The sequence below is a fragment of the Cervus elaphus genome, chromosome 29 (genome assembly GCF_910594005.1).
Source record: "Cervus elaphus chromosome 29, mCerEla1.1, whole genome shotgun sequence".
Classification (NCBI taxonomy): domain Eukaryota; kingdom Metazoa; phylum Chordata; class Mammalia; order Artiodactyla; family Cervidae; genus Cervus; species Cervus elaphus.
The window spans coordinates 25195604-25222890 of NC_057843.1; the positions used below are offsets into that span (position 1 = coordinate 25195604).

Here is a 27287-nt window from a genome sequence, read left to right on the forward strand (position 1 = left end):
TTGTGGGTTCTCGTCACACAGATGCATGACAGGAATTCCTCTTTGCCTCTTACTGAACAGCCCCATCACTAAGCTGATGCCATCTGGCATCCAGATATTACCGCTGCTTTCTGCCTGCTTGCTTTCCTTCTTCCTTTTTAAAATGGCTCACACCAAGGTTATTTATGGCAATATATTTAAGGTTTGAGTATTGTGTTGCAGCCAAAAAATGTTTTCCAAACCATGCAGTCAAACTGTTCAATGAAAATCTAGTAAGATAAGTCAAGACTTTTTTTAAGTGCAAGATCAAGGCACAGAGGACCACCCAATCATACCTTTGAAGCAAAACACTGGTAAGGGTCTCCACCTGTGTGCCAGAATGTGCCAGGGTTAGCTGGAGGAATGGATGGTTAAAATGGTGATGTTGGTCAAGGGGTATCTAAGGGAACCAACCACCTGCCTCCTGTCACTTGTTCTGAGCCATCCAAGCAGAACTCGTGTTGACTGAAATCAATCTGGGGGGATACCTGGCTCCCTAGATGCCCAATTAGTTTTGCCTTCTTCTTCCTGGGGTGACTGGGTTCAGAAAGCAGAAAATCTAAAAAGAGAAAATCAAAGCATCAAGAGCTGCTGGGCCATACCATTTTCTTAAGCCTTGGGGGTCGGTGCAGTGGTAAAGAACCCTCCTGCCAGTGCAGGAGACTCAAGAGATGCGGGTTTGATCCTTGGGTTTGGAAGATCCCGTGGAGGAGGAAATGGCAACCCACTCTAGTTTTCTTGCCTGGAGAATCCCATGGACAGAGGAGCCTGGCAGGCTATATAGTCCATGGGGTCACAAAGAGTTGGACATGACTGAGCACACATACTTAAGCCTTAAGCCCTCACTTAACAGATTATACCCTCTAGGGTATTGAGTGGCTTATTAGTGGCTTGAAGAAGTTAAGAAAATGAAAATTTTCCTCCCTATTTCAAGTCGGATTAGGATTTTTTTTTTAAATTTATTTATTTATTTTTTCAGTGGGTTTTGTCATACATTGACATGAATCAGCAATAGATTTACACGTATTCCCCATCCCGATCCCCCCTCCCCTCTCCCTCTCCACCCGATTCCTCTGGGTCTTCCCAGTGCACCAGGTTCGAGCACTTGTCTCATGCATCCCACCTGGGCTGGTGACCTGTTTCCGGATTAGGATTTTTAAGGCCAGCTGATTAACTACAACAGAAGCAGAGAGCTGTCTTGACAGATCCCAGAAGTCACCAGCGTTTCATTTTTGCTCAAGAAATTAAGCTGTCAAAGTGCCTATGTGGTGTATGTGGCTTGAGGTGGTCATGCTGTTTATGCACACATCCCAACAAAGACTAAAAGGAAGGTATAAAAGCAGGAGACGGCAAATCAAGTCAAGTGATTTCTTTAGCTTCTACCTAATTAATGAATACAGTTGTATGACCAGTTTTGTTCTGATCCTTCACCAAACACAAGTAACATTTTGATGGTTAAAAAAAATCTAGAAAGCTATTTCCACATATTGTTTGTGGAAGCAATCAGCTGGCATTTCAAGGATGTGTCCCAAGCCTGATAATACTCTCATCAACTGAAAGCAAATGCAAAAACATAATTTAAATAAAAGCGGAAGAGAATTCCCTAAGTCCCTCTCCCCTTTCCAGTGCTAGAATGGCACTGCTATTATCCTCAGAAAAATGCAACTCTCCCAGAATTTTACTTTTAGCAGAAGTCTCTCTTAAATCATATTTTTTTCCTGCATTAATTAGGTAGCAAGGATTTCTATGGATTTCTTAGCCGACATCCTCAGAAGCGAGTTGACTTTATTGTATTAATTTATAAGGTTTTCTGTGCTTAATCAGTTTCACTAGCTAAAGTGCCCCCCACCCGATCTTTTAGTTTCAGTTTGGGGTTGGATCTTGTTCATGTTGTCCTGCTCAATCAAGAGAAATAAACATACGCTGTTTAAAGATTTTTGAGGTTGGTTGTCAGGGAAACCTGATAAAAACCTATGTGTGGATTAAGGCAAATTATGACCACCAGTGAAAAGTCAATTTAGAGAGCAAGATTTCTACATGTGGGTTAGGAAATCAGTTTCTGCAGATCAAGAAAATAGACTCAAGGCGATATTCCTACCCTCATACTATATGAATCAAATACATCATAAATAAACCAGTCTGTTGCTGCAGGAAAAAAACAGCAACATCTAAATGCATTTCTAAATGCATTTCTAAATGAAGCTGTAGCTTCATAAGACAAACCTCACCACAGTTAAGCATGTACTGGGTTGGCCAAAAAGTTTGTTCAGATTGTTCCATAACATGATATGGGAAAACCCAAATGAGCTTCTTGGTTAGCCCACTACATTACCATCATGTGACCCACTTTGATATTTATTTCAGTTATTCTATGAAACTTATAACTGTATTTGTATCTTCTGCAGGGCATTTAGTTTAGTGGAACAACAATGCTGGTATATACGTCTATAAAGATTTAGTTATTTTTTTGGCAGTTCAGTTTTCAGTCTTTACTATAGGTTTTTTCTAAACATGTCTTAGAGTGGTTGCTTTCCAACATGTTTTTGGCTACAGCGCTAACCAAATTTTTTTTTTTCTATTTTGGGGTTACCAAAAGAATCTATTATTCAATAATGGTATACCCATTTACTAAAGATTTAAAGTTACAGATTTTCTTCCAGTATTCAATGAGACAGGCTAGTGATAATGTTTTCTATTTTACACAAGGGGAAATAAATGATATTTGCTGTTTTACTACAGAACTCTGAATGTTAACTGGAGACAAAGCAGGAGATAATAGTCCTGGACCACTGTTCCTGCTTCTCTTCTCTGATGAGTTCAGAAGTGACAACCGCAGCTTCTAAACATTACTGTTTAATTTAAGCAATGTGTGTCTCTTCTGTGGGAAGAAGAAAGACTTGCTGACAGTATATCATTTTTTCATTATAGTATGGAGAATAATTATAGATTGCTCCATACATTTAGAAACTAGTCTATGTGGCATAAAAAAGAATTAAGACCATGCAAAATTATGTTTTTAAATTTCAAAATCAATTAAAAAAAGAATGTGACACATAGGACCTTTCTAGGGTTCAGTGCATTAAACAGGTAAAGTGTATTAAAATGTGGAAACCATATACCTTTCATTACAGCATTCTACAGCTGTCATTTATTTCATTTTGGTATAAAAGTAATTATTGTTCTGAGCATAATATTAATAGTACACATTTCCTTTACCCAGCACTAGCACTCTAATTACAATCTACTTCAGTTCAGATTAATCATGCCAAGATGGCAATTCCATTACACCAAGAGTGAAATTTAATAATCTAATATATGGCTATAGTTTCAATGGCTAAAATTATGGGTTTAACTACTTAAGGGATTTGTTAGGATTAAAGTTAAGCATAATGCATCTTAATCAGAAGTTTAGTGGAAAACACTCATTACAAAATATGGATATATAATGTTGTGGTCTATGTAATGCTTTTGCAGAAGCATTAAAGTTTATTTAGAGCTTTCATTTGAGAAGTATCTAGTAATGGCAAATGTGTCTAATTATTGGTATAAGATGTTTTGATCTAATTTAAACTTTGCTATATTATTTAACATTGGTCATAATGCAATATTACATACAGAATTATGCTTCAGACCACATAACAGAATATAATGTACAGGGGAGCAGAGTTTATTTAGGTAAAATAAAACCTAACTGGCTTTAAATGTATATTAACCTAAGAATACATATAAGGAGTAACTAGCTCCAATTATACGGAATCTTTCTGTTTCAAATAGGACCTTGGTGGATTCAAGAGTTAATATCCCTCTAAAATGAACTGCTTCCTTCCTCTCCAGGAAAGGAAGGCCTGTCAAGCCAGGTACTGGCAGGAGAGAAACAAAAAGTTTTAAGCCTTTATATAGTCACATAAAAGTAGCACTGTAATGTTTAACCACTGAGTTTCCTCCAAAGTTCTGTAGTGGTTAGTTGATTTTTCTTAAAACCTTTCCTCAAAGAAGTAGAAAAAAAAATGCTACAGCAACTTTATAACACAGAAATAACCTATGTTTTGCTTCTTATCTTTTAAGAAATTTGTTTGCTCATATATAAACCATTTTTCTGTGAAACAAGTGACTACCTACCATTTCTTCACAAATGAACTTTGGTCATTGTACCAATTTGTATCTTGGGTTTCTTTTTCAATCTCTTGATGTTTAGGGTGTGATTCAGAACACAATTTGTGTTCTGGCAAACAATACTAGATTTTGATTCAAACAGGATGACTCAGAGGAGAGTCTAAATTGCTATTAAACATATAGATTACAATGTTAATTTATGTATTTAGTAAAATTTAGTAAAGCCTACTAAATGCAAACAGCCAACTCTTTGGAAAAGACCCTGATGCTGGGAAAGATTGAAGGCAAGAACACAAGCTGGTGACAGAGGATGAGATGGTTGGATGGCATCATTGACTTAATGGACATGAGTTTGAGCAAACTCAGGGAGACAGTGAAGGATAGGGAAGCCTTGCATGCTGAAATTCATGGGGTTGTAGAGTCAGACATGACTTAGCAACTGAACAACAAGAACTACATTTGGAAACCATTTTGTATCCTGAACGCTATACTGTGAGCTCTTGGAAGCTCACATAACATGTCTTATGTACTAATGCATAGTACTGAGTCTAGTGCTTGTATTAAATAAACTAGATAATCATCAATTGGAGAAATTGCTTTGGGCATAGATGAAATTCATCAATAAAGTGCTTTCCTGAATTTTTAAAAATGATGCAACAGAGAGGCCTATCAGTGTATTCTAGTAGAATCAGTATGCAGTTATTGATCGATCAATCTGTCTCTATTCCTGTTTTCTCTTGTGAAGTATCTAGTGGTCTTACAGATTTCACAGCCTTGATCAAACAGAGCAGTGGGAGAGAGACCTGGTATCCATCTACTACCGATCCAGCAAGAAAGGGGAAAGAAAAGCTAATGAGTTTCCTTTGCTTTCAGATATATTTCACTTCCCCTTTCATTTTTGTGAGTGGCTATACTGCAAAGCTGGGAGATAAGGAGTACAACAAGCTTCCTAGGCTTTCACAGCTAATCTACGCTACATTATCAGATGCAGCCTGGACTTTCTTACCTTCAGCCTCTTGGCAAGAGAAAAGAGAAGGTCAGATTTTGGAGAAGAGGGTAGGCACTACATTTTCATTTTCATAACTCAAAAGATTTAGAGAACAGTCATGTTTTGAGAAACGCTTTGATAAATCTCCAACCTGACAGCCCCAAAGCCTCACTCTACTCTTGGTAAGAGGAGTACACTTAGTTCAGAACCTCTGAAAGCCTGGGTGAGATACCTCTTTCTTTAAACCAATCGACATCCAAAGCCAAATAACTCGTGGTTGAAAACTTACGAGGGCTCTTCTGACACAGCGCCTCCTTCTTCGAATTCTTGGGCTTGTTTGTACCACGGCAGCTTGGCCTCTACCGGAAGCTTTTCTGAGAATTCAGCGCATAGAGACGAGAAAGAAGAGGTTAGAGCCAATTTAGGATTTCAAGGAAACGCTATTTTCTCCTCCCTAGTTCTCAGTTTTGTGCTACCTAAAAGTTATCATGTTGATAACTGTAAATAATAGGTTTTCAGGTTAATTTCTGCATATGAGTGCCCTTTATTATGTTGAAGAGTGAAGTCTTTTTATTATGAAAGTTATAACTTTAGGAGCTCAATACGTATGTAAAGAATCATCAAAGTATCTTTTCACTATTTCCTCTTGAAAAGATAGAGCACTATTTACCTTTTAAAACAAAATACAGTGGAATATATTGTGATATTTTCATAAATTCTAACTTGTTTTTCTTTTGCTTTTTGGCTAAGTGTGATCTATGCCATAATGTAAAAAACAAACAAAACTGCCACTCTGAAATTCTCAAAATGTTGCTTTAGACACCTGACTCATGCAATATCCACCAGAGGTTCACTGACAATTGGAATATGAGGAACTTGGGGTCCACAAACCATAATTTGGCTTGCTTCACATATTTCTCTGGCTTTGGTCAAACAATTCAAAATAAGCTTCCTAACAACTTCCTGGGGGCGGGGGGGGAAACAACAACAACTGTGGTGGAGAAAAAGAAAGAGGGAGGTTATAACTGCTCCTACATAAGTAACTGCCAAGATTTGCACTTTGACATATTTATTAAGGTCATTTATAGGCATATTGCCTTTATAGTGTGAGCCAGTGAAGCTCTATCACCATTTTATAACATATAATTATAAAGATGAAAGAAATATGTCTATATATGCATACACCATAGAATTATATGGCATTTTAATGATGTTTAGAGAGCCAGACTCACTACCTAGTTGTGAAAATACAGATTTTACTCCTGACAGTTACCCACAAACTGCTTTTCTTTCTCTGAAGTGGCTGGGTAAAGAAAAACAAATAAAAAATGCATTATTTTAACCTGGGGCATCACTTTTTATCCTCTGTGTGCAACAACCATTTAGAAAACAAAGCCAGTGAGAAATGTAAAACTCCCCAAGCCAAAAGGATTTGCTAACATTTTGAACCTGGCAAATGGTTCCAAATATACATGCATAGTTTTATAACTAGCCCACCTCTCCAAGATAAAGGAACTCAGTCAATGAAGGTGTCTATGACCACTTGAACCATCCCTGGTTTTCAATAATGAGCATTCAGCTTAGCATGAATAGCAGGCTTGTAATATTTTACTGTCTTTTTGAATTTACTCTGCCAGTTGTATCAGTAGCCCCTGATCCTCCTATATTTGAGGAAGCTAATGATACTCAAGAGCTGCAGATAATATTCTTGCAAAACTTACAACAGGCAAGGCAGTGGGTTGTAGACATCAATAGGTTTATTCCAATTTTCCTTTCAAATTATGATTCTGGAATCCAGTTTCATATTAATTTTTAATTTGAAAGCTTTCAATATAAAAAGCAACAACTTTTTGTTGTTGTTTTATTAGTTTGAAGTATGGTATATTTCATGCTTAGCAAAGCAGACAGTTTGGATTCACTGCTTTTTTTTTTTTTAAACTGAGGTGTAGTTAATTTACAATGTTGTATCAGTTTCAAGTATATAGCAAGGTGATTCAATGATATACATACATATATATATGTATATATATACACACATTTATTAATTGATTAAGCCCTCTCCCTTTTTTACTTGATGAATCTTACTGCCTTGTTTTTAATAGCAAGCAATGTGAATAGTAAATCACACATATATTTCTATAATATCTTTATAATATCTTGCTTCAAGTAGATCTGATTTTTTGTTTTTTTTTTTTCCAGCAGCAATCTTCCATTAATTTTCTTACTCAGGAGAGAATTACATCAATACATAGTGCCTAAAAACAATTTGCAAGCAAAACTGTTGGAAAGACTTTTAGAAACAGTTAAGTCCATTTAGTAGAGTCTAAGTTATGAAGAATAGTTAGAAAGAACACTCGGAATACTTAAAAATATTCCAAGGAATTGAAAACAGCAGTGAATATACACGACCATGACAAGATTGGTTACAGAGCCCCTGTCAAGTTACCTTTGGGTTTATAGCAGGGAGTGGGTATGATGCATTCCTCTTTTATGTGGGGCTTGGTTTTGGGGCTACAGCCTCCAGTGTGCATTTCCCGATGGTCAATGCAGAGGACCACACGGTACCTGAGGCCCTGGCCACACGTCACTGTGCACTGGAAAGAGAATGCAAGAAAGGAGACTCATAGGCAAAGCATTGCTTACTGTCCCTCATTTCCCACCTGAGACTCTTTAAAGGGCTGCTTTTACAGAAGGACTCCTGGTGGCTTTATATCACTTCTTACTAGTCATGGGATCTTTGTTCTGTTTGGCTATTTCGGGGTAAGGGCAGCTGAACATTAAATCATTTGCAGTTTCTTCACTTTGGATTAGTCAGTTAGCCATTCTTAAGCACACACTGTGTGCAAAGTCCCAAACCAAGCAGCAAAGAGAAGGAGGAAAGAAATGATAGAGTGTGCCTGATTTTGATTACCAAGACTGCATGTTAATTTTATTCAGTCACTTTGCTAATGATTGTTAGGTCCAAAGTATGAAAAATGCCAGCTCCCATGTGGACATTAAATTTTTTTAACTTCCATCATAGCTAATTTATATTGCAGCATGGCTGATCCAACTGATAACAGTGGCATGGAAAAAATGCTGAAAGGAACTAATTCAAGGGCCAGATGTAGACAGCACCTTCAGTGGTTCCACATGCCTGGGAGCAAGTCTGATAGAAAGAGACATCACAGCTCTAATCTGCAGCCACAAAGCCACAAGGCCATGTGAGTAACCAGTGGCCATCTATGTGGTTGAGGACACATCTTTCCATCTCCTTTGCCACTTCACACCTTTTGGCACTAGAATCCAGGAGCCCCCCCCCCCCCCCCCCCCACGAATTAATGTTTTATGTTTAAGCTGCTGCAGTGTCTTTCCTAACGTCTAGACTATTTTCATTTTAGTTAATCCTGCTTCACCTCCATTCTAACTACATTGCCATTTTCATCTTTTTTTCCCAATGAATAATAGACACAGTTTTCATCTTAATCCACTGAAGACACTTTTTTGGACATAGACAAAGTATAACAAACAAAAAATGAAATCAAACTTTTGGTCTGCTGGGCTCAACCATCAGAACAGCTTACATAGCTTCAGGCTCATTCAGCCTCAGCTACTCATGGCAGATACTTGCCTCTCCTTGTTACTTAAGAGAGCATTATGGAGAGTGATAGTGGCTTCTTGAAGTCACTTGAAGAAAAAGATATGTGTGTATATGCATGCATGGCATGCTAAATATACATATACATACATATGTATATTATATATATATATATATTTTTTTTTTTCCTACTCATTTACTTCTGGCTGTACTTGATTTGGGGTAAGCCTACTCCAGGGTCTACACAGGTAGGCATCTAGACCCCTCAGATGCAGAAATGGGAAGCTGGACAGAGTGGCCGGTGGGGTGATGATGCGGAGAGGGAAGAATGGACTTACTCTCCTAATGAACAAAGAAAGAGGGCGCAGTTACCGGAGACCACTCCTGTGCCAGCCATTTAGGGCAGTCAAAAATGTTGCAGGGCTGCACGGTGGGCATCTTAGGGGTGTACATGCATTTCCACTCTTCTGCTGAGCTGACATGCCCCTGGATGTCCTCCTCCACACAGGAAACTGCCCGGCTCTGGATGCCCCCCCCGCATGAGGAGGAGCACGCGGTCCACGGGGTGGCCTCCCACCTACAGAAGCAAGGGGAGTCATTAGGCCAGACCCACACACTGCCCACCTCCTCTGTGAGCTTTCCCACCACTCCCTCCCCAGTGCCCATCAGGGCAATCAGCTTCTGAGAGGCTGAGCTCCAGAGAACCGAAAGCCAGCGACTGCCCAAGGTCTGCTGAGTCAGAGAGGATTCAGTGCTGGCAAAAGTGCTCTGTTAACCTTGAAGCTCTACACAAATGTAAGAAATTACTCTGAGAACTGTGTACAAGGCTATCTGTGGGGTCCATCACCTACTCAAAAGAGGGCTGTTCAGTACTTTTCCTTATAGTTTCAATATATATTGTCTCTGTATGTGTATTTGTGTGGGTGTATGTGTATATATGTATAATATTTATATTATTTTATATTTTATAAATATATATATTTGCATCTATCCAACATCTATGTATCTAAATATCTATCTTAAGACTAAAATTGGTTAATCAGTTAACTCTAATAGTTTGTACCTGGGCTAATACTTTTCAATTTCAGGGCAATACTTCATTACTTAGCTTCTAGATACTTTTACATGAGGAGCTCATGAAAGATCAAGGTAAACTAAACACCCTTTCTCCCTTGCTTCTATGGTCATCAACTTTGGGACTGCATGGATTCAGTATAATTCTGATGTTCAAACTGTATCATCATTAAGGAGCCAAAATGTCAATATAGGTGTTACCTACATGTTCCCTAGTTGCTGGGGTGAGGTACTGACAGTTAGCACTCCTCCAATAAAGAACTCCTGGAACAGTGAAAAGTTTGGCTTTGGTTCAAAAGCTCATGGCAGTGGAATCTACTGTAAAGTAAGGGGAAAAATAACAATGTTGTCAACAGCATTTAAGAGAATTTCACTGATTTTTCAATTCTCTCCACAGCTTGATGCATTTGAGACTGGAGGCAGAGAAATATCTTTGCCCGATTCTTCTTGGAGGTTTAGAGAATGTCAAATTTGTAAGAACAGAAACACAGCGGCTAGCTTTTCTTTCTTGCCTATCTAGTCTGCTTGTTTATTTATGAGGACTGCTAAGGAACTCTAAGAATTTCTCTTAGAATTATGAGAGATACCATTTTAATGAGAGAGAAACAAAATGTCACCAAGTTGATCCACTTGAATAGTTAAATCTAAAAACACCGCAGAGGCATGCCGTGGAGATGTGAACCATCCCCTACATGGGATTTCACGTGCATGTGAGCCTGATTTCTCTTCTGCATGAGCCTGGATAACATGTGTTTCCCACTTACTCCACAATTCTCTGTACTGTTCAAGTCTAGGCAACAACTCTTATCTCCACTGCCAACAGCCCAAACATGCTGCCAAATACAATATTTTCCTCTGCATATTTCCCCAGGAGGCACAGAAGAAAATGTTATTATGGGGAAACTGAGGCCCTCTGGTTAGTCCTTTGGAGAATCTCTGTTCCCTTTCAAGAGAAGGAAGCAGCTCTGTAGAGTTTCTCTTCCAAAAGGGTGAGACCAATTCTCATTTGTCTCCATGTAAATCTCTGGAGAGCTGGAAGTGGGTAACAGGTCTGATTCAGACTAAAATTGAGCTAAACGTATAAGTACCAATTCACATTAGACTCGATTTGACAGTGACCTGGGAATTTGCTTTTGAATGGACATTTAATCTCTTAAAACATTAAGATGCCATAAAAAGAGCACATTTCCTAATTGGTACTCTAACATCCCTAAAGTTGACCCTTCTGAAGAGAGAGTGATTAATTTCTGTCTCAACACTTGGACCTGATCCATGGTGTAATTTCATAAACAGTAATAAGTATCCTTTTCATTGTCAGTGATCATGGAAAGACAAATGATGTGAATATTATTCCAGGTATTTATAGCATGGTTCCAGGATTAACTATAGTTCTATATGTGAAAAACTATAATGCGAATCCTTGTGTAATAATAGGATTATGTGGAATTTCAAAGCAAAACATCTCTGTTCTTTAAAGAAAGTATAACAAAAGCTCAGAGAGGACATCAGTTAGGATATCTCAAAACAGGGACCAGGTAAGGATTCGGAAAAAAAAATTTATATCCAAGAATCTTGCTCTAGAAGAATAACAGATGAGGTCATATATTTTAACTCCTTTGGCTTTTAATTTTTAAAGTCCATTGTGTATGTAGTTTAAGAAATTCTCAAAATTAATGATTATGTGGAAAAATTTCAAATATTAATTATAAATTAAAGATAATTAACTAGACTGTGTTAAATTATATTCAGATATGCATTATAGTCAAAGACTGAAAGCAAGAAAAAACAATCTGAAAATTCACTCACTGTCTTTTGTGTCTATACTTGTGGTCTTAAACACATTTAAATAATTTCAGTAAGCAAAGTCTTGATCAGTAAGTAGCTGCCCTCTGAGAAACATTCTAATCCATGGAAATATTCATAGAAATAATTTCCATTTACTAAGGTTTTATCAGTAAAGCAGAATATCTAACTTCAGAATTAATTTAGTAACAGAGTGCATGGGCTAAGAAATATAGTCTGTTTATCGTCTAGTTGTCTTTGCCCATTGTGATGCACGGACAGGCCACAGTGTGCATAAGACAGGACGCAAACAAACATCAAGCAGGTTCATCTCAATCTGTCATTGAGAATACCAATCTTCAGGCACTCGGGGGACATTTGAATATATAAGAAATCAAGTTTAACTTAGGACAGGCATTAGGCACACCAGAGAAATATAAACAGGAGAGATAATAGACATGAAAGAAATTGAGGAGTACCATTACAGGACAAACACCAACTTGATGTTCTTACCCCTGACACCCGACTATGCCTTTATCTCGAATCACATGGCCTTTTCACAGCCAGATATATATGTCCTATGAATACTTACTTTACAGATACGGGGGTTGAAATTAAATCTTGGTTCAGTTAAATTGATATTTCTCTATTTTCATTCCATTTTTTTTTTTTTTCATGTTTGGTTCTGGATCAAACCAGCAAAAAGATACAACAGTAGCATTCTAAAGTCATTTATTGTCTTTATCAATATAGGCATAGGAAAAAGGGAGGGAGCTGATGAATGAAGTAACTCCTTAGTGAAAAACACTTAAAAAAAAATCCCTAAATAATTATATATAGCATTAACCAAGTGCCCCCTTTCTTTATGCTACCATTAAAATGGTGAAAAGTAAGTCTCATGCCAGTCTACTTTTTTAAGTAGAGCCTGGATAAACCTTGCCTTGGTTTATATGTGTGTGCGTGTGTATGCATGTTGCTGCTTAGTCGCTCAGTCGTGTCTGACTCTTTGTGACCCTATGAATTGTAGCCCAGCAGGCTCCTCTGTCCATGGGATTCTCTAAGCAAGAATAGTGGAGTGGTTGCCATGCCCTCCTTTAGAGGATCTTGCTGATGCAGGGATCAAACCCCAGTCTCTTGCATTGCAGGCAGAATCTTTTTTTTTTTTTTCAGGCAGAATCTTTATTGCTGAGCCACCAGTGAAGCCCACGTACATGTGTGTGTGTGTGTACATATGTGTATGTATGTAGACACATGTTGGAATGCATCTGCAGTGAGTGAGTGAAAGTTGCTCAGTTGTGTCAGACTCCTTGTGACCCCATGGACTATACAGTCCACGGAATTCTCCAGGCTAGAATACTGGAGTGGGCAGACTTTCCCTTCTGACCTTCAGGACCTTCCTGAACCAGGAATCGAACCAGGGTCTCCTGCATTGCAGGCAGATTCTTTATCAACTGAGCTATGAGGGAAGCATCTGCAGTAAATACACATTCATGCCTATTTGTGTAAATATATGTGTTTACACATGTGCACTGAGTGGATGTGAAGAGTGGGAGAAAGAAGCATCACTGGGAGCTGGACTAAAAAACCTCCAGGTCCCCTTTTTGTCCTTCAATTCAAAGTATTTGAAGATTTTCAATCAAACTGCTTTATTTTACAGTTCCAAATACAATTACTTTGGGGGCTTTGCTTAGTTTGAGATGGAGCAAACCACCATGGATTATTTCCAACTATTTGTGATCTGATTTAAACCTTGGGTTCTAAACAGCAGCTGACTCTCTGAAGTCCCAATGAGTGAGGACAACAGAGCAAAGGTCTTGCTTAGCACAGAGGTGGCTTCAAACCCGTCTAATTTCTGCTCTCTGGGGCGCTGTTTCTAAGGTGGCAGGCAATATGCTCAGTAGCTAGCATGTTTTTCAGCTTCTCCAGTTTTCTTATAAATATATTAATAAAGAGAACAACTTCTTTGAAAAGTTTCTTAGTCACTTTAATGATATTTTCTAGTTTTAGAAAATACTGTACTTTAAAAAAGCAGTGCAGTGCATGGAATTTTCTGTTTTGGAAAATAACAAAACCCCTCCCCATCAAATGTTATGAACAATAAGGATATGAAAAAACTGCCTTTTTGTATTTAATTATAATTTCTTTGGAACAAAAAGAAGGATATTCAAAGCCCCTATGCAGAGTAATACCACATCTGGAATTTCACATTTGCGGTATTGGGATAATAATTCAGGCAGTGTTTGTTTAACAGTTAGCAACAGTGCTTTAATGACTAGGGTCCTATTGCAGAGGAAACACAGAAAAGGACAAAGGGAGTGAAAGAAAGACATAACATAAACCCATACACTGTATCTAATCAGAGTGAATTACTGTGTTCACTGCAATGTAATCCAATCCTATCTTAAAACGGTTTTTGAATGACAAGCTTACAGTCTGAGCAGACCAGTGTTATTCAAAAGCAAAGTTCAGGAGGGATTGCAAAATATACTATCTACCATCTTATTTTTTTTTTTACAGAAAAACACAAAATCTATTATATAAAAGAAGCAGAAGACTGAGTTACTAATTCTAGCATCAGGATGATTGATTTACGTACCGAGGAAGGGGATGGTAGATGTCATAGGGCATGATCTGCTTGTATCCGTCACTGTTAGGAACAATAATGCCAACCCTCTGAGTAGAAGGTACACACAATAAAATAAACACTAAATGATTACATTAAACAATTTTTTAGACAAATGCAAAATAACATTAATAAATTGTCTCTAAAAAAACAACACTAAAACAGTTCAATATCTTTATGCTAGCATCCATTTGAGGATGGGGCAAGTTCTTTTGACAGGGCACCATTTACTATAATTAGTTCTCTGATCCAAGCAGGAAATACCAGGGGAAAGGGTGGTGGCAAGAAAACCTGGCACCTCATCATTAACTATGACACAATAAGCTTGTAAATGTTCTTTAATCCCCCCAATTATACATCCTATGAGGTCATTATGATCATCATTATTAATGTTACTTCCAGATGCTCACCAAGCAATTTTATAGTTACTGTCTTGCTCCTGATGAAAGAGAGAGCTATATGTAAGAGTATGTACCTGGGGACTGACAATACTATGTAACGTGCATTAGCAAATAGGTAATGCACTTTTGGCAGATCTAAGGATCTGAGTAAAATCTGGAGAGCAGCCACTTGGTTATATTAAAAAGGGAAGGGGAACGAGTGAACACAGTAGGCAGCTATCAACAAAAGCACATTCCCTACCAAAACAAAGATAGGGCAGTTAAAATGAGATAATAAAGATGAAACATCTTTTTGGTGGTCTATAAAATGTGATATGGTGTTAACTGGTGGTGGCTGTAATTGTTTTGACTGTTGTTACTATATCTGGTGCCCTGGGAAACCTGTGAGATTTAGAGATAAACACTAAAGGAGCCAGAAGAAATGATATAGGCTATATGGCTAATGGATTCACACGATATGATATTATAGGCTATGTGGGAGTCCTCAGAGGCCTTTAGGACTCTAGTAAAGTACATGAACCTATCTCACTGATTTCAAGTAAAGCCTCCAATTGACAAGACTTTCTTCTTGCTGAGCCCCCTAACTTGTGGGAGATTTATGACTCGTGAATCTCAGATAGAAGGGCTAGTACAACAGACTCTCTATCAAGAGTGGGAGACTGAGCTCAATCCGTGGATGTCATGTATTTGCTGGGGCAAAGCATGGTAGGTCGTGAGAACTTATTTTACATCTGACAAATGACAGCAACTTCCTCTTCTGAAAACTGAAGGAACTCATGTATTCTAATCTGGGATGAATGCTGCTGCTGCTGCTAAGTCACTTCAGTCGTGTCTCACTCTGTGCGACCCCATAGACGGCAGCCCACCAGGCTCCTCCGTCCCTGGGACTCTCCAAGCAAGAATACTGGAGTGGATTGCCATTTCCTTCTCCAAGGCATGCATGCATGCTAAGTCGCTTCAGTTGTGTCCGACTCTGTGCGACCCCATAGACGGCAGCCCACCAGGCTCCTCTGTCCACAGGATTCTCTAGGCAAGAATACTGGAGTGGGTTGCCATTTCCTTCTCCAATCTGGTATGAATGGGTGAGTATATATTTATATATCCATATTCAGTAAAATGATTATGTAAAAATGAACACATTAAGACTCACTTTGATCTTATCCTCTGATACAGAATGATACAGCATGTGATTTTAATATGGCTAGCAAACCTAAGCTTTTGGGTAGAAACAGTGAGCTAGGTGTATTATGGAACAGAAAGAAAAAAAAATAGTACTGGCTGGACATCATGACAGACAAGGAGGAAAGAGGAAGTAATAAAAAGAGTAGTTCCTGGAGAAATTACTAAAAGGTAAGGGAAAATCAAGTTTGAGAGAAGATGGGAAAAAATCTTTCAATGTAGATTTCTCAAGAAGTATAAACATTGGAGAACTAATTTAGTTATCTCACATGACTGAGTTGTCTTTAGCTGATCTGAATGACTAAAGGTATTCACTTGTATGATTAAATTTTCATGGTACATCTATGTGCACTGCCCTTCAATAACAATGTTCATGAAAATGAATGATGCCTTTTGAGGAAGCTCAAAATCCCTCGACTCTTAACGAACAAAAGAATGGGATGAATATTAACATTAAACTTTTCTCCATGTTTTTCCAAGATACAGAAACATCCTATTCGTTTTGGTCTTATTTTGACAAGAAATCAGATGTGAAAGGTAAATCCTGTCTTTCGTTAGGATCATGTGATCACTTCCCAGTAATTCTGCCTAATCATTAAGGAAAATTTTTTTCTAAAAGAACTGTTTTTGATAGAATTCCAACCTTCCAAAGTTCTTCTAATAACCTAGGTCTGATAATAGATAATTAAGGACTACATAGAACTGACTTTGCTGTTATACTTTTGCTAACCCTAGTATCTCTTCTCATGCCTATATCCAGATCTAAATGTAGAATGGCAGCCTTCTTTCCTAGAAAGATTTATAGTTATGATTTGTCATTGTGAATATTAGAAAGAACTGTTACAGATCTCTGCCAACTGATTTACCAGCTGATGAGATTTAAAATGGAAGGAGTAATATTGAAGGAGACAGGCTAGAAGAAAAGAAGGGGAAAAAAGGGAGTTATAGAATTCAAGATGTTGGGCTTCACATTGGACTGATTCAGAAATTATGTTTCTGTTTGAACAAGAAGCTTTAAATCTGGATTCAGCAAAACTATAGTTATATTTGTCTTTCTATGGCATAGGTCATGGTGAAGACTCATAAAATGACTCCATGGCACCTGTGAAAACAGAAAGATATCAAAACAATGGTGCTCTGTCCAGTCCTGTTGATGCATATTCATGTGCATGGGCTCTGCTCTCTCTTGGGGTTTATGCCATGGGCCTGGCCTTTCACCACACTGTCACAGAGGGCCAGGCAGTGCTGCCTAAACTCAACTTTCTATTGCTTACTCTTAAGGCACTTTATCTTTTTCTTAGACAAAGTGTACCTACTGAAGAATGATGAAAAAGAATGTCATTTAGGGACTTGAAGAAGTTCTTCCTTCCATGCTTAGGTCTTGCTTTGCACGTGCATGTGTGTGTATGCATATATATGTATGTATTCAGACATGTGTCTGAATATATGAGGGGGTGGGGAAGGAGGCAAAAATAATTAAAAAAAAATGATCACAAGGGAAAATACAATGAACAGTTGGTTTGGGGGTAAAACCATTCATTCTCCATTGCCTTCACTATTCTGACTGCTCTCTCCATTGCCTTCACTATTCTGACTGCTCATGTACTTTCGGGTCATGTAGGACAGTGACCCAATTCCATCTGAAGTCCCCCAAATCAGGGGTCGTGATGGGAAGAGAAGATTAGGATGAAGAAGGGATCACCATGAACTCATGTGGTATAAGTAGAAGAAAGACTTGCACATCATCCTTTCACAGCTTGTGTCCAATGACACTAGAATGCTTCCTGTTACGGCAAATTCATAGAAAGAAATAGTATGCAGTATATAACATGAAGCCTTTTCAACCAATTTTTAATGACATGGAAAATGTTCAAATGCAATGTCAACTGAAAAAATCCAGTACAAAATAGAATAGACAATATAATCCACAATATAAAGAAAACTTATGTATATATTGTCTATATAATCATTTTTGTAAAGTCTATATATATGAGTATGTATGTTTGTACAAATATATTAGAAAAGGACTGAAAACAGTTGTTAGTTCCTGGTGTTTGGATTAAGAGTGTTTTCTTCCCTTTCTTCCTTTTTATGCTTCTCTATTTTCAGGAATTAGAACATTTAAGAAAAACAAAATTAAACTCTGAGAAAGCAAAAGACAGAAACATTTGAAAGCATGATATAAATGGATGAAATGAGGCTGTCATCTCAATTCCCACATGTCATTTAAAGATGATTGAGTCTGTGTCCTGAAACCATCTCAGGAGCTATTTTAGAACAATATTCTTGACTTTAAAAATCAAGCCATATTCAGGCTCACACTACTCAGGTGTGAAATTTACTTATTGTGATAAATCTTTCTTTCCAAGAAAAGCCCTAATATAACTATTAATTCCATGAGCATCTAATTTGCCAGGTTCTGGGATCTTCTGGAAATGGATCATAAGGAGCCACTTTCATGGCTTCAACACTCCCTTCCAATGCCTCTCTCAAAACCTCTTGTCTCTTCTCTGGGGCTGCAGAGCCTCATTTCTGACATTCTGACAGCTGGATGTGTTCTCACTTTGTCAAACTCACTGTTTTCAGACAATTCATTATCTTCCCCTGCAAACTGTCTCTTCTCCTGTGATCACTGTTACTGTTCAGAACACTGCCCTTCTCCCATCCACCCTGGCTGGGTACCGTGGGACATCGTTGCTTCCTCTCTTTCCCATGTCCCCTACAGACACTGAGTTCTTCCAGTTGTGATGTCTGCCAAATATATCTCTCTGACATGAATCTAGGCCCCTTTACATTATCCTCCTAACAGCTTTCTCTGCCTGCAGGCACTGCCTGCTCCAGTCCAGCTCACTGTTGTCATAGCAACAGATAATTTATTTCCCAGTGATGTCCATAACACCTGGTGAAATAAGTGCTACCTGTTCTAAAGCCTGTCCTTATGTTTCCTCTCAACATGTAGCCAGACAATTCTCTCTTCCTCTTTCATAGCACAAGTTCCCCTCATCACTTCTAACTGTCTACTAACTTTTAACCATGAAAATGTTTTCTTCAGTTTAACACTATGGGACAAAATCCATGTTGGTTCTTTACTCTATCTTTTAACACAGTTCTCTGCACAGAGGCAATTAGTAAATAACCAGCCAATGAAATCATGCCATTGACGTGCATACACAAAAGCAAGCAATACAACTTCCATCCTGAATGAAAGAAAGCTAATGAACAAGGTTAAAAAAAACTCCTAAACAAGTTGCACTAAAGATGACGCACATCTCTAGTCCCACTCCTTGTTTTTTGCCAGCTCTGTCACCTGTGTGAAGGGCATGCTATTTTAGAGACTGGTTTGGCTGCTCTGGCAGGTAGGGGTGATTGGGTGACCTGGGACAGAGGAAGATAGATGAATGGCAATGGTGTTTCTAAGCTGCTTGGCTAGACTCTACATCTCTTCTATTGGGCATCTTCCAGAAACAGCTATGACGGTTTTTAAAACAATCTTCTCTTCCCTGTTTGTCTCATGTGTCTTTTCAGAGAGCATGCTGTTTTGTAACCGTACAACTCAACTTCCTCTGGGCAGTGTTGTGGTCCAGATTCTGGCTGACTTAACTTTGCCTTCGCCATGGTACCAAGCACAGAACTTGGCACAGGATTGGTACTCAGTAAAAAGATGAATGAAACTGTGGGTGGTGGGAACAGTTCTGGCACAGAAGAGAGTAATCTCTCAACAACTACAAGGCAATAGAAACCAATCTCTTCCTAAGCAACTGTTTATAATGGGGGAGGAGAAAAGTAATAAAAAGTTGGAAGAGACTCAAGCATCTGCTTTCTCATGAGTGGCAGAATACAAAATAGCATGGCGTAATGAGGACAGGGGCCCCCTGAGGAATTGGGAGATACAAGCTCTGTTCTCTACTCTGTTAACTATCTTTCTGAGTGACTTTGAGTACATTACATTTGGACTTCTGCATTGGTCTTCTGCAAAATCTAAGTATTGCATGAAGTCAGGAGTTTTATGATGAAGAACAAGTGCCTGGAAACCTATCTCTCGGAGCTCTATCTTATCTGTTCCGTTTGTACTGGCTGCTGAGGACAGAATTCAGAGTTCTGTGGTCCACAGACTGAAAACCACTAAACTAGGTACTTAACTCAAAAGCTCTCCTATTTGAAATTTGGTTACTTTATGAAACACTGCAGGTTTCCCTGTCATTTAGAGAGGCAAATTAGGATCTAGAAAACAAGGAAACATTCTATAAATAGGTTAAAAACTTTTTTCAACTTGGTACCTACCAGTCAACATTCATATACCTTAAATACCAGACCAAAAGAACCCTGCTTCATTGTCCAGGATCTGAAAACATCTTAAACACATATATTCATTTTTTGCTATAGGACCAACTATTAGAGAGTTTTTGATCATTTGATCCAAAATATCATAATTTTCTCACAACTATACTTCCATGGTTAAATGTTCTTGATATTAATGAATGTAATTTCAGAATTGCTTTTAAATAAGAGGGACTAATATTTCCCTGGACTTTGTTTAGGTCTTCTCATATTGACCTAAGTGATTTGCTAATTGTTTGATTTGAGTAAATATCAGTATTTACACTTACACAAAAGAGGCTTGCTTAATCGGCATATGTGGTCAATTCAAAGATCCAGGGTACCAAGTTTTGCCTTGATATGATTGGCAGTGCTGTGCTGGCTGTGGAGGTCTATAGTGGGCTTAAACCAGATCTCATGAGTTGCTGAAGGCATCATCCAACACCAGCAATCAGGTGATCAGAGTTCATGTAATACAGGAGGTTCTCTGGATGTGGAGGCACTTAGGTTCATGACCCAGCTTTTCTTTGCCCACCCTGACTTGGAGGAGGTTTCATAACCTCTTTGGGCTTTAGTTTTTTGTCTGTAAATACAGATGATTATCTTTGTCATACTAGCCCCCCAGAGAAGGTAAAACTGAATAGAGATAAAGGCTGTGAAAGCACTGTGGACACTTCAAGTAGAAGCAACGTTGGCAAGAAGCCATTTTGTAGGATTGGTTCTCAGTAACGATTACTGAATTTTGTTGAGTGCTTGGCATCCTGCAAGGAGCTTTACATGCATCATTCTATTTACTCCTTATAGTTACTCTATGATAGGTATACTACATTCATTTGACAGATGGCAAAGCTAAGGCCTAGGGAAATTCAGTAAAGTTAGTAAGGCCAATAAAGCCAAACTGATAGAAAGAAGTTAAAAATGAGAAGGATGATAATACCTGTTCTATTCACTTATGAGTTAATTAAAAGAACTGCATAAATAATTATACTTTACATATACAAAGTGATCATTATTATTAGTGATGAGCTGGCTTGGTGGAATAACTGAATTGTCCCAATAAATGAGTTAAGAGCTGATTGTCTGATGATGGGTAGGAGGTTTATAAACTTCGGAAGGGTATGATGATGCTCTCTAAATAGCAACAGAACTCTGCTTTATTTATCTCATCATAAATGCATGAAAGTGCAAATGAGATTTTTACAATGGTATTTTTTATTGCTTATTCATTAGCTACTTAAAGTAGTATATTTAAATGAGGCTGAGAGAAAAGAAGGAAGTTGTCACTTCTCTAGATAATTTACCTATTTTAATAAAACAAGAGCTTCGTGACTAGGAAAACATTTCATTATACTTTAACTGCTTACTGACTAAACTGCTTTTTAGCCCTTACACTGAGTTCTCCCTTTTTGGAGATGGACAAGGCATAAACCCCACACAGATTAAATGGCAATGTCTCACAGATGGTTAAGTGGTTAAGTGGGGATTTTAGATAATGACACATTGGGATTTTAGGAGTTGCTAATTATCTTAATTTCTCAGGGTCATGTTTATTAAAAAATCTGATAAATATGAATTGCTTTCAGGAAGCTACTTCCTAGGAATTTGTGCCTCTTGTTGCTAAAACAACAACAAAGGACTACCTTTATAGACCCAGATACAATTTTAGAGTTCCAACTCCTTTCATGGAGGAGAAAGCTGATTTTTTGGTGAGTTTAGGAGTTTCTCTGAAGTAACATCAACATTATCATAACTGTGATCTTAGCCATAATAGCTGCAGCCACTAATATTTATTGAGTGCTTATCATGTGTCAGGCACTCTGCTAAGCTCTTTAAATGTATTACACCATTTATTCCTCATGACAACTCTATGAGGTAAGCAGCTATTATCCTTCAGAGGACGAGAAAACTGAGGCTTAGTGAGAACAAGTAATTCACCAAAGACTACTCAAACCAGTAAGTGACAGAGCCAGGATCTCAAGCCAAGCTGTGTCGCTCCAGAGCTGCCTTCCTAGTCGCCATGGTACCGTAATGACCACTGGACTAGTCAGTCACCAAGTGGGTTTTACACGTCCACTGCACATACTGCCACTCACGATGCAGATTTCTCTTGCCTCAGGATTTCAGTTGCATTAGGATTCAATTCTGAGCTTTTGTTCACACTTTGGTCCATGGCCAGGGGTGACTTACGCAATTTGCTGTCAAATTAAATGGAGCTGGACAAAAAAAGTCCAGTTGAACTCAACCAAGAACTGCAGCTTGGGGTATACAAGTTTGGGCATTTGCTTAGGACTGTTGCTCTGAATTCCTTGAGGGGAGGGAGAATCTGGATGTAGTTTCAGCAAAAAACAGATTTGTTTGCTAATGACTGTGACCATGATAGTGTGATGAGTGAGAGCATTTTTCGCTTGAACAACCCTTGCCAATTTAAGCCCCCTTCATTACTGCCTTGGAGAGAAAAGCAGAAGTCTGTGCCAAAAAAAAAAAAAAAAAAAAATCTGAAAAGGTGGTTCTCTGATCTTCTCACAAACAATGTCTTGCACAATTTCCCCCAGACAGCCTTAACAGTCTCACCAGTCTCCTAGACTGAGATACATATGGCCAAATGTAGCATTTTCTTTTTTACACTGAAAGCCACTCAGAAAACATAAGGTGCTTATTAGTGGAACTAAAACTATGCCTTTTTAGTTTTTGCTGAACCACAGGCATACACTTGGAAACTTTCTGGCCACATGATCGACTTTACCCTTCGACCAAGAAGCAACAATCACACAAACTATTGCATAAAGCATCAGGCACTGTGTTAAACAACAACCACAATTTTCCCTTGTGTAAAATGGAAGCTATGATTATAGCATGACAAGCACAAGGATTTTATATTTGATAAGATTACAAGCATCTTAGGAACTATAGTGTTCAGTCAATGAAGCAGCGTGCTCAGTCGTGTCTGATTCTTTGAGACCCATGGGCTGTAGCCCACCAGGTTCCTGCAAGTTAAACATGCCCAGATCTCTGATATCCAGAAGTGACATGCCTCTGGACTTCTGGGAGTGCCCATGTAGGGACCATTACCAAAACATACAGCATATGTGTATACAGTATTTGATGAGATTAGTATATGATGAGATGCCATAGCTCTGAGGCACCAGTGAGAAACAGTCTTCATTTTAGCTAAATGTCATTAAATTTTTAACTTCACTTTCTCTTCCTTCTCATTATAAGCATTGCTCTGGCTTCCTTTTTGAGACTGTCTTTGGCCTGGAAACAAAGTATTTTATCACGTCATTAAAGTGTATAAACGACACCAGCAGAGAGCAATACAGCTTTTCTGGGATGGAGCAGCTGGCCACCAGGTAAGCGCAATTGTTGGTTGTACAGTGAGAGGAATTCAAATTCCTGTCTCAGCAAAATGTCAAGTTACTACGTGTCACAAACATTCAGGTTTGCTTTTGAATAATGGAAACCAAGAATGTTAAGTCATTGAATTCTAAGCATCTATCATATAAGAATGACCTTACCTATGTTATGAGCTATAGATAAAACTGGAAAGAAATCTAGCAAAAGCGTTAATAGTGATTATCTGTGGCAACTGGAAATTATTAGTGAATTTTATTGTTTTCATTATAGTCTTTTAACTTATCAAAATTTCTGATTTAGTGCATGAAGGATCAGAAAAAAAGCCATGAAAACATAAAAATTATTTTGGAAAGAATAGACTATACGTCAACCATCTCTTTAGCCCCAAGAATGACTAGATGAATCCATCTACAACCAGGGAGACCTATGGATGTTGTTGGTGAACGAAATGAGTAAGTAATGTCATTCATTAGTTCAAATATATAACATCTACTAATTATAAAGCAAATTAATGAGGACAGTGAGGCTATTCTGATAAACAGAAAAATTGGGCGTTAAGGGTTATAGTAATGGTTATCACAACCTGTTTATTTCTGAGTTATTTTGGTTTTATATGTGTAGTAATGAGAAAATTCTTATTCCAGAGAAGCAGTTGCTAATGCTAACAATTTTTATAGCTCACCTTAATCTTAGGATATTTTTTTTCAATTAAACAGATCCTAATAGAAGAACTTAATAATGAGGGCAAAAAGTATTTCCTTTGGTAGTGAAATATTTTTACTATTGCTGCAACAATTTTTACAATTTAGCTTAGCCTGAACAAGTTAAAATTAGTTTATGTTTGAGTATAGTTTTTGTGAGTTATTGTTTAAAGATACTTCAAAATATATACAATGAAATTTAATGAAGCAACTCCATGGAACAACAGCTTATAGGCACAGTTGGAAAATCACTAATTTAATGCAACAAATAACTTTCTCACCCCCCACTAGTGGGTGAGAAAAATAAGGTCTAGCAGGGTCTTTTTGCTGTCCATGGTACTTCCCAATCTTGACAGGGAATAAATGTGGCTACCTAAATGTGAATTTGCTTTCAAATAATAGGCTAACAATCCTAGTCTAATACAGGAAAAGTAAAGAACTATCTCAATGACTAATAAATTTCTTTTGATTCCAAAATATGTGACTTTATATCTGTTCTAAATACATCTTGTGTTTTCCCTTTTAGGGGCTTCTAAGTTTGGACACAAAGATTTTAGTTTATTGTCACCAATAAAGGTGTTGGTTTAATGTCACTAGAAAAGCGAAAGTGTTAGTCGCTCAGTCCTGTCTTACTCTTTGCGACCCCAGGGACTATAACCTGCCAGGTTGCTCTGTCCATGGAAGAATCCATGGGATTCTCCAGGCAAGGATACCTGGAGTAGGTAGCCATTCCCTTCATCAGGGGATCTTCCCAAACTAGGGATTGAACCTGGGTCTCTCACATTGCAGGCAGATTCTTTACCGTCTGAGACACCAGGGAAGCCCTTAATGTCACTATTAGACAGTTAAATCTATAATTAGAAAACAGTTCTTTGAGTGTTTGATTCTGCTATGTCTGATGGGAAGGCAGACTTATTGACTTTCTTTAACTCCTTTCCTCAGACTATCACTTCTTATTTTTTCTCGAAATTCAGAAAGGTTGCTTTGATCCCAGGTGTTTAAATGAGTTCAGTGAATTTCATAGCAATTGTGCACTATCTTACCCTCAGACTAGAGTATCTACATTTCCTAAAGCAGTTTTCTCTTAAACTTCTCTTTCTGCTCAGTCTTAATTTTTACAGCTTTCTTTAATTACCTATGTAATAAAAAAGCAGCATCCTGACATTCACTTCTTATTTTTCCTTTCTCCTTTTCCCACTTCTTTTTCTCTCTTTTTTAATAGCCACCTGTCCTAACATTTATACATGTGCTGTATTAGATGTTTTAAAATAACACAGACATAGAAAAAGCATCAATTTTACAAAATTCCTTCAATGTAGAATAGCTTTTTGCTCTTGAATAATAAGAAATAGGCCAAAAATATTACTCCAACAGAAAAGATGGGTAAAAATCAGAAGCCAGAAAAAAATGAGTAGATTTTTTTCTGACTATAAACATGTTTCTTAAAATTGTTAAAAAATGCTTTTATTTCACAGCTGTTTCTCATGACCATCTCTTCACTGAAGTTTTTTTTTTAGTAGAGGGGAAAAGCTTTACATGCAATTATGGGAAGTGAATCCTTCATTTCTCCTAGAAATACATACATAAATTTTCTTGGAACTATGTATAAGAGCTTCAAAATCTCTCTTTGGCTAAGTCAACCTGTTTGAATTGAGATAATTATGCTTTTCACTCACTGGTCCTCCTGGTATAGATATGGATAAAGATGCATATAATAAGTAGAAAACTTTAAACTAGGGTTGAATTGCATGAGCTAGAATTATCTTGGCTAAAATACCTCATATCCTTAATATTTCCAAAATAAAGGGGTCCAAACAAAATTTTCACACCTCATTTAGTTTTTATACCATATCCAATCTTTAAAATGTAATTTTCTAGTGGAATATGAAGCAAAATTAAACTTCACCTAAATTATATATTTATAAAATATCTATTCTTCTATTTCTTTAATGAAAACCTGTTATTTTGAGTTCACTTTTACCAGCTGCTGCTGCTGCTGCTGCTAAGTTGCATAAGTTGTGTCCGACTCTGTGCGACCCCATAGATGGCAGCCCGCCAGGCTCCCCTGTCCCTGGGATTCCAGTCAAGAACACTGGAGTGGGTTGCCATTTCCTTCCCCAATGCATGAAAGTGAAAAGTGAAAGTGAAGTCGCTCAGTCGTGTCTGAGTCATAGCGACCCCATGGACTGCAGCCCACCATCCGTGGGATTTTCCAGGCAGGAGTACCGGAGTGGGTTGCCATTGCCTTCTCCCTTTTACCAGCTGGATAATATGATTTCTATGAGTAAATTAACATTAGAAATTTCACATCACATGTAGAATTTAGAATTTCTGAATGTGAGGCAGAAATAATACAAGAAAACATACTTTAGAAAATTAACAGCAGAAAAAAAAAACTCAAATTGCCTACAATTCAAAGATAGAGTAATTTTCATCCACTTGGCTCATGTAGTAGTTCACCTATTCAAAGTTTTATGAATATATAATTAGTAAGCTATGATTTAAAAAAACAAACAAACTGAGGTATTCCTCAGAAATCCAAGGCTCTTAGAAAGGATTCTCTTTCGGTCTACATGATGAGTTTTGTAGGAGAAGAGTTTTCATACATCCTTTCCCACTTGTTGAGGATGAGTAAGCCATATTAACAAAGAGAACTACCAGGAAGTGTTGAAATTAAAAAGACAAATGTTCACCATGAAAATATTCCTGACTCATACTTCTATGACTACTTATCATCTGGAATATTTCATTCATCAGTCTGAATCTTGATCCTGCAAATAACTGAGGGCCAACTATGGTTTCCCCAAAGTAAACATATGTGGAAAGTGTCAAGTGTTTCTTTAGGACTTCTAATTAAAAAGACCTTTAAAAAAATCTATTAGAAATAAGCCCTGCTTTCTATTTAACAAAGGCTGAGTTTATTTAAATGTGGAAGAACTGTTCTAAGGCTGATTTTTATTCTGGTTCATTGATGTGGCCCACCACAGGCTAAAATGGGTCAACTGTGACCCTGAAATACGGTCTGCTCTGATCATCTCAAAGAATCCTGAGAACACTGTACCATCACATTTGTTAAGAGTAGAAACAAGTAACCAGAATGAAATGAAATCAGAAGAGAAAATGTCTCTGCAGAGTGCTTTACCTGCAGCAATACCAATGG

The 27287-nt window shown here is 37.8% G+C and overlaps 1 protein-coding gene across 4 annotated transcripts in view; it reads right to left on the reverse strand.

Moving 5' to 3' along the window:
- Window positions 1-27287, reverse strand: part of ADAMTSL1 (ADAMTS like 1) — a 1078174-nt gene that overhangs the window by 240187 nt on the left and 810700 nt on the right. For 2 of the 4 annotated variants that reach the window (XM_043891079.1, XM_043891081.1), the window contains 4 exons: window positions 14149-14199; window positions 9069-9273; window positions 7566-7713; window positions 5409-5493 (listed from right to left, as the gene is read on the reverse strand). In XM_043891079.1, the coding sequence (XP_043747014.1) occupies window positions 5409-5493; window positions 7566-7713; window positions 9069-9273; window positions 14149-14199 (489 nt within the window). The remainder of the gene's footprint in view (window positions 1-5408; window positions 5494-7565; window positions 7714-9068; window positions 9274-14148; window positions 14200-27287) is intronic. The other 2 variants (XM_043891080.1, XM_043891082.1) reach the window with 1 other exon arrangement.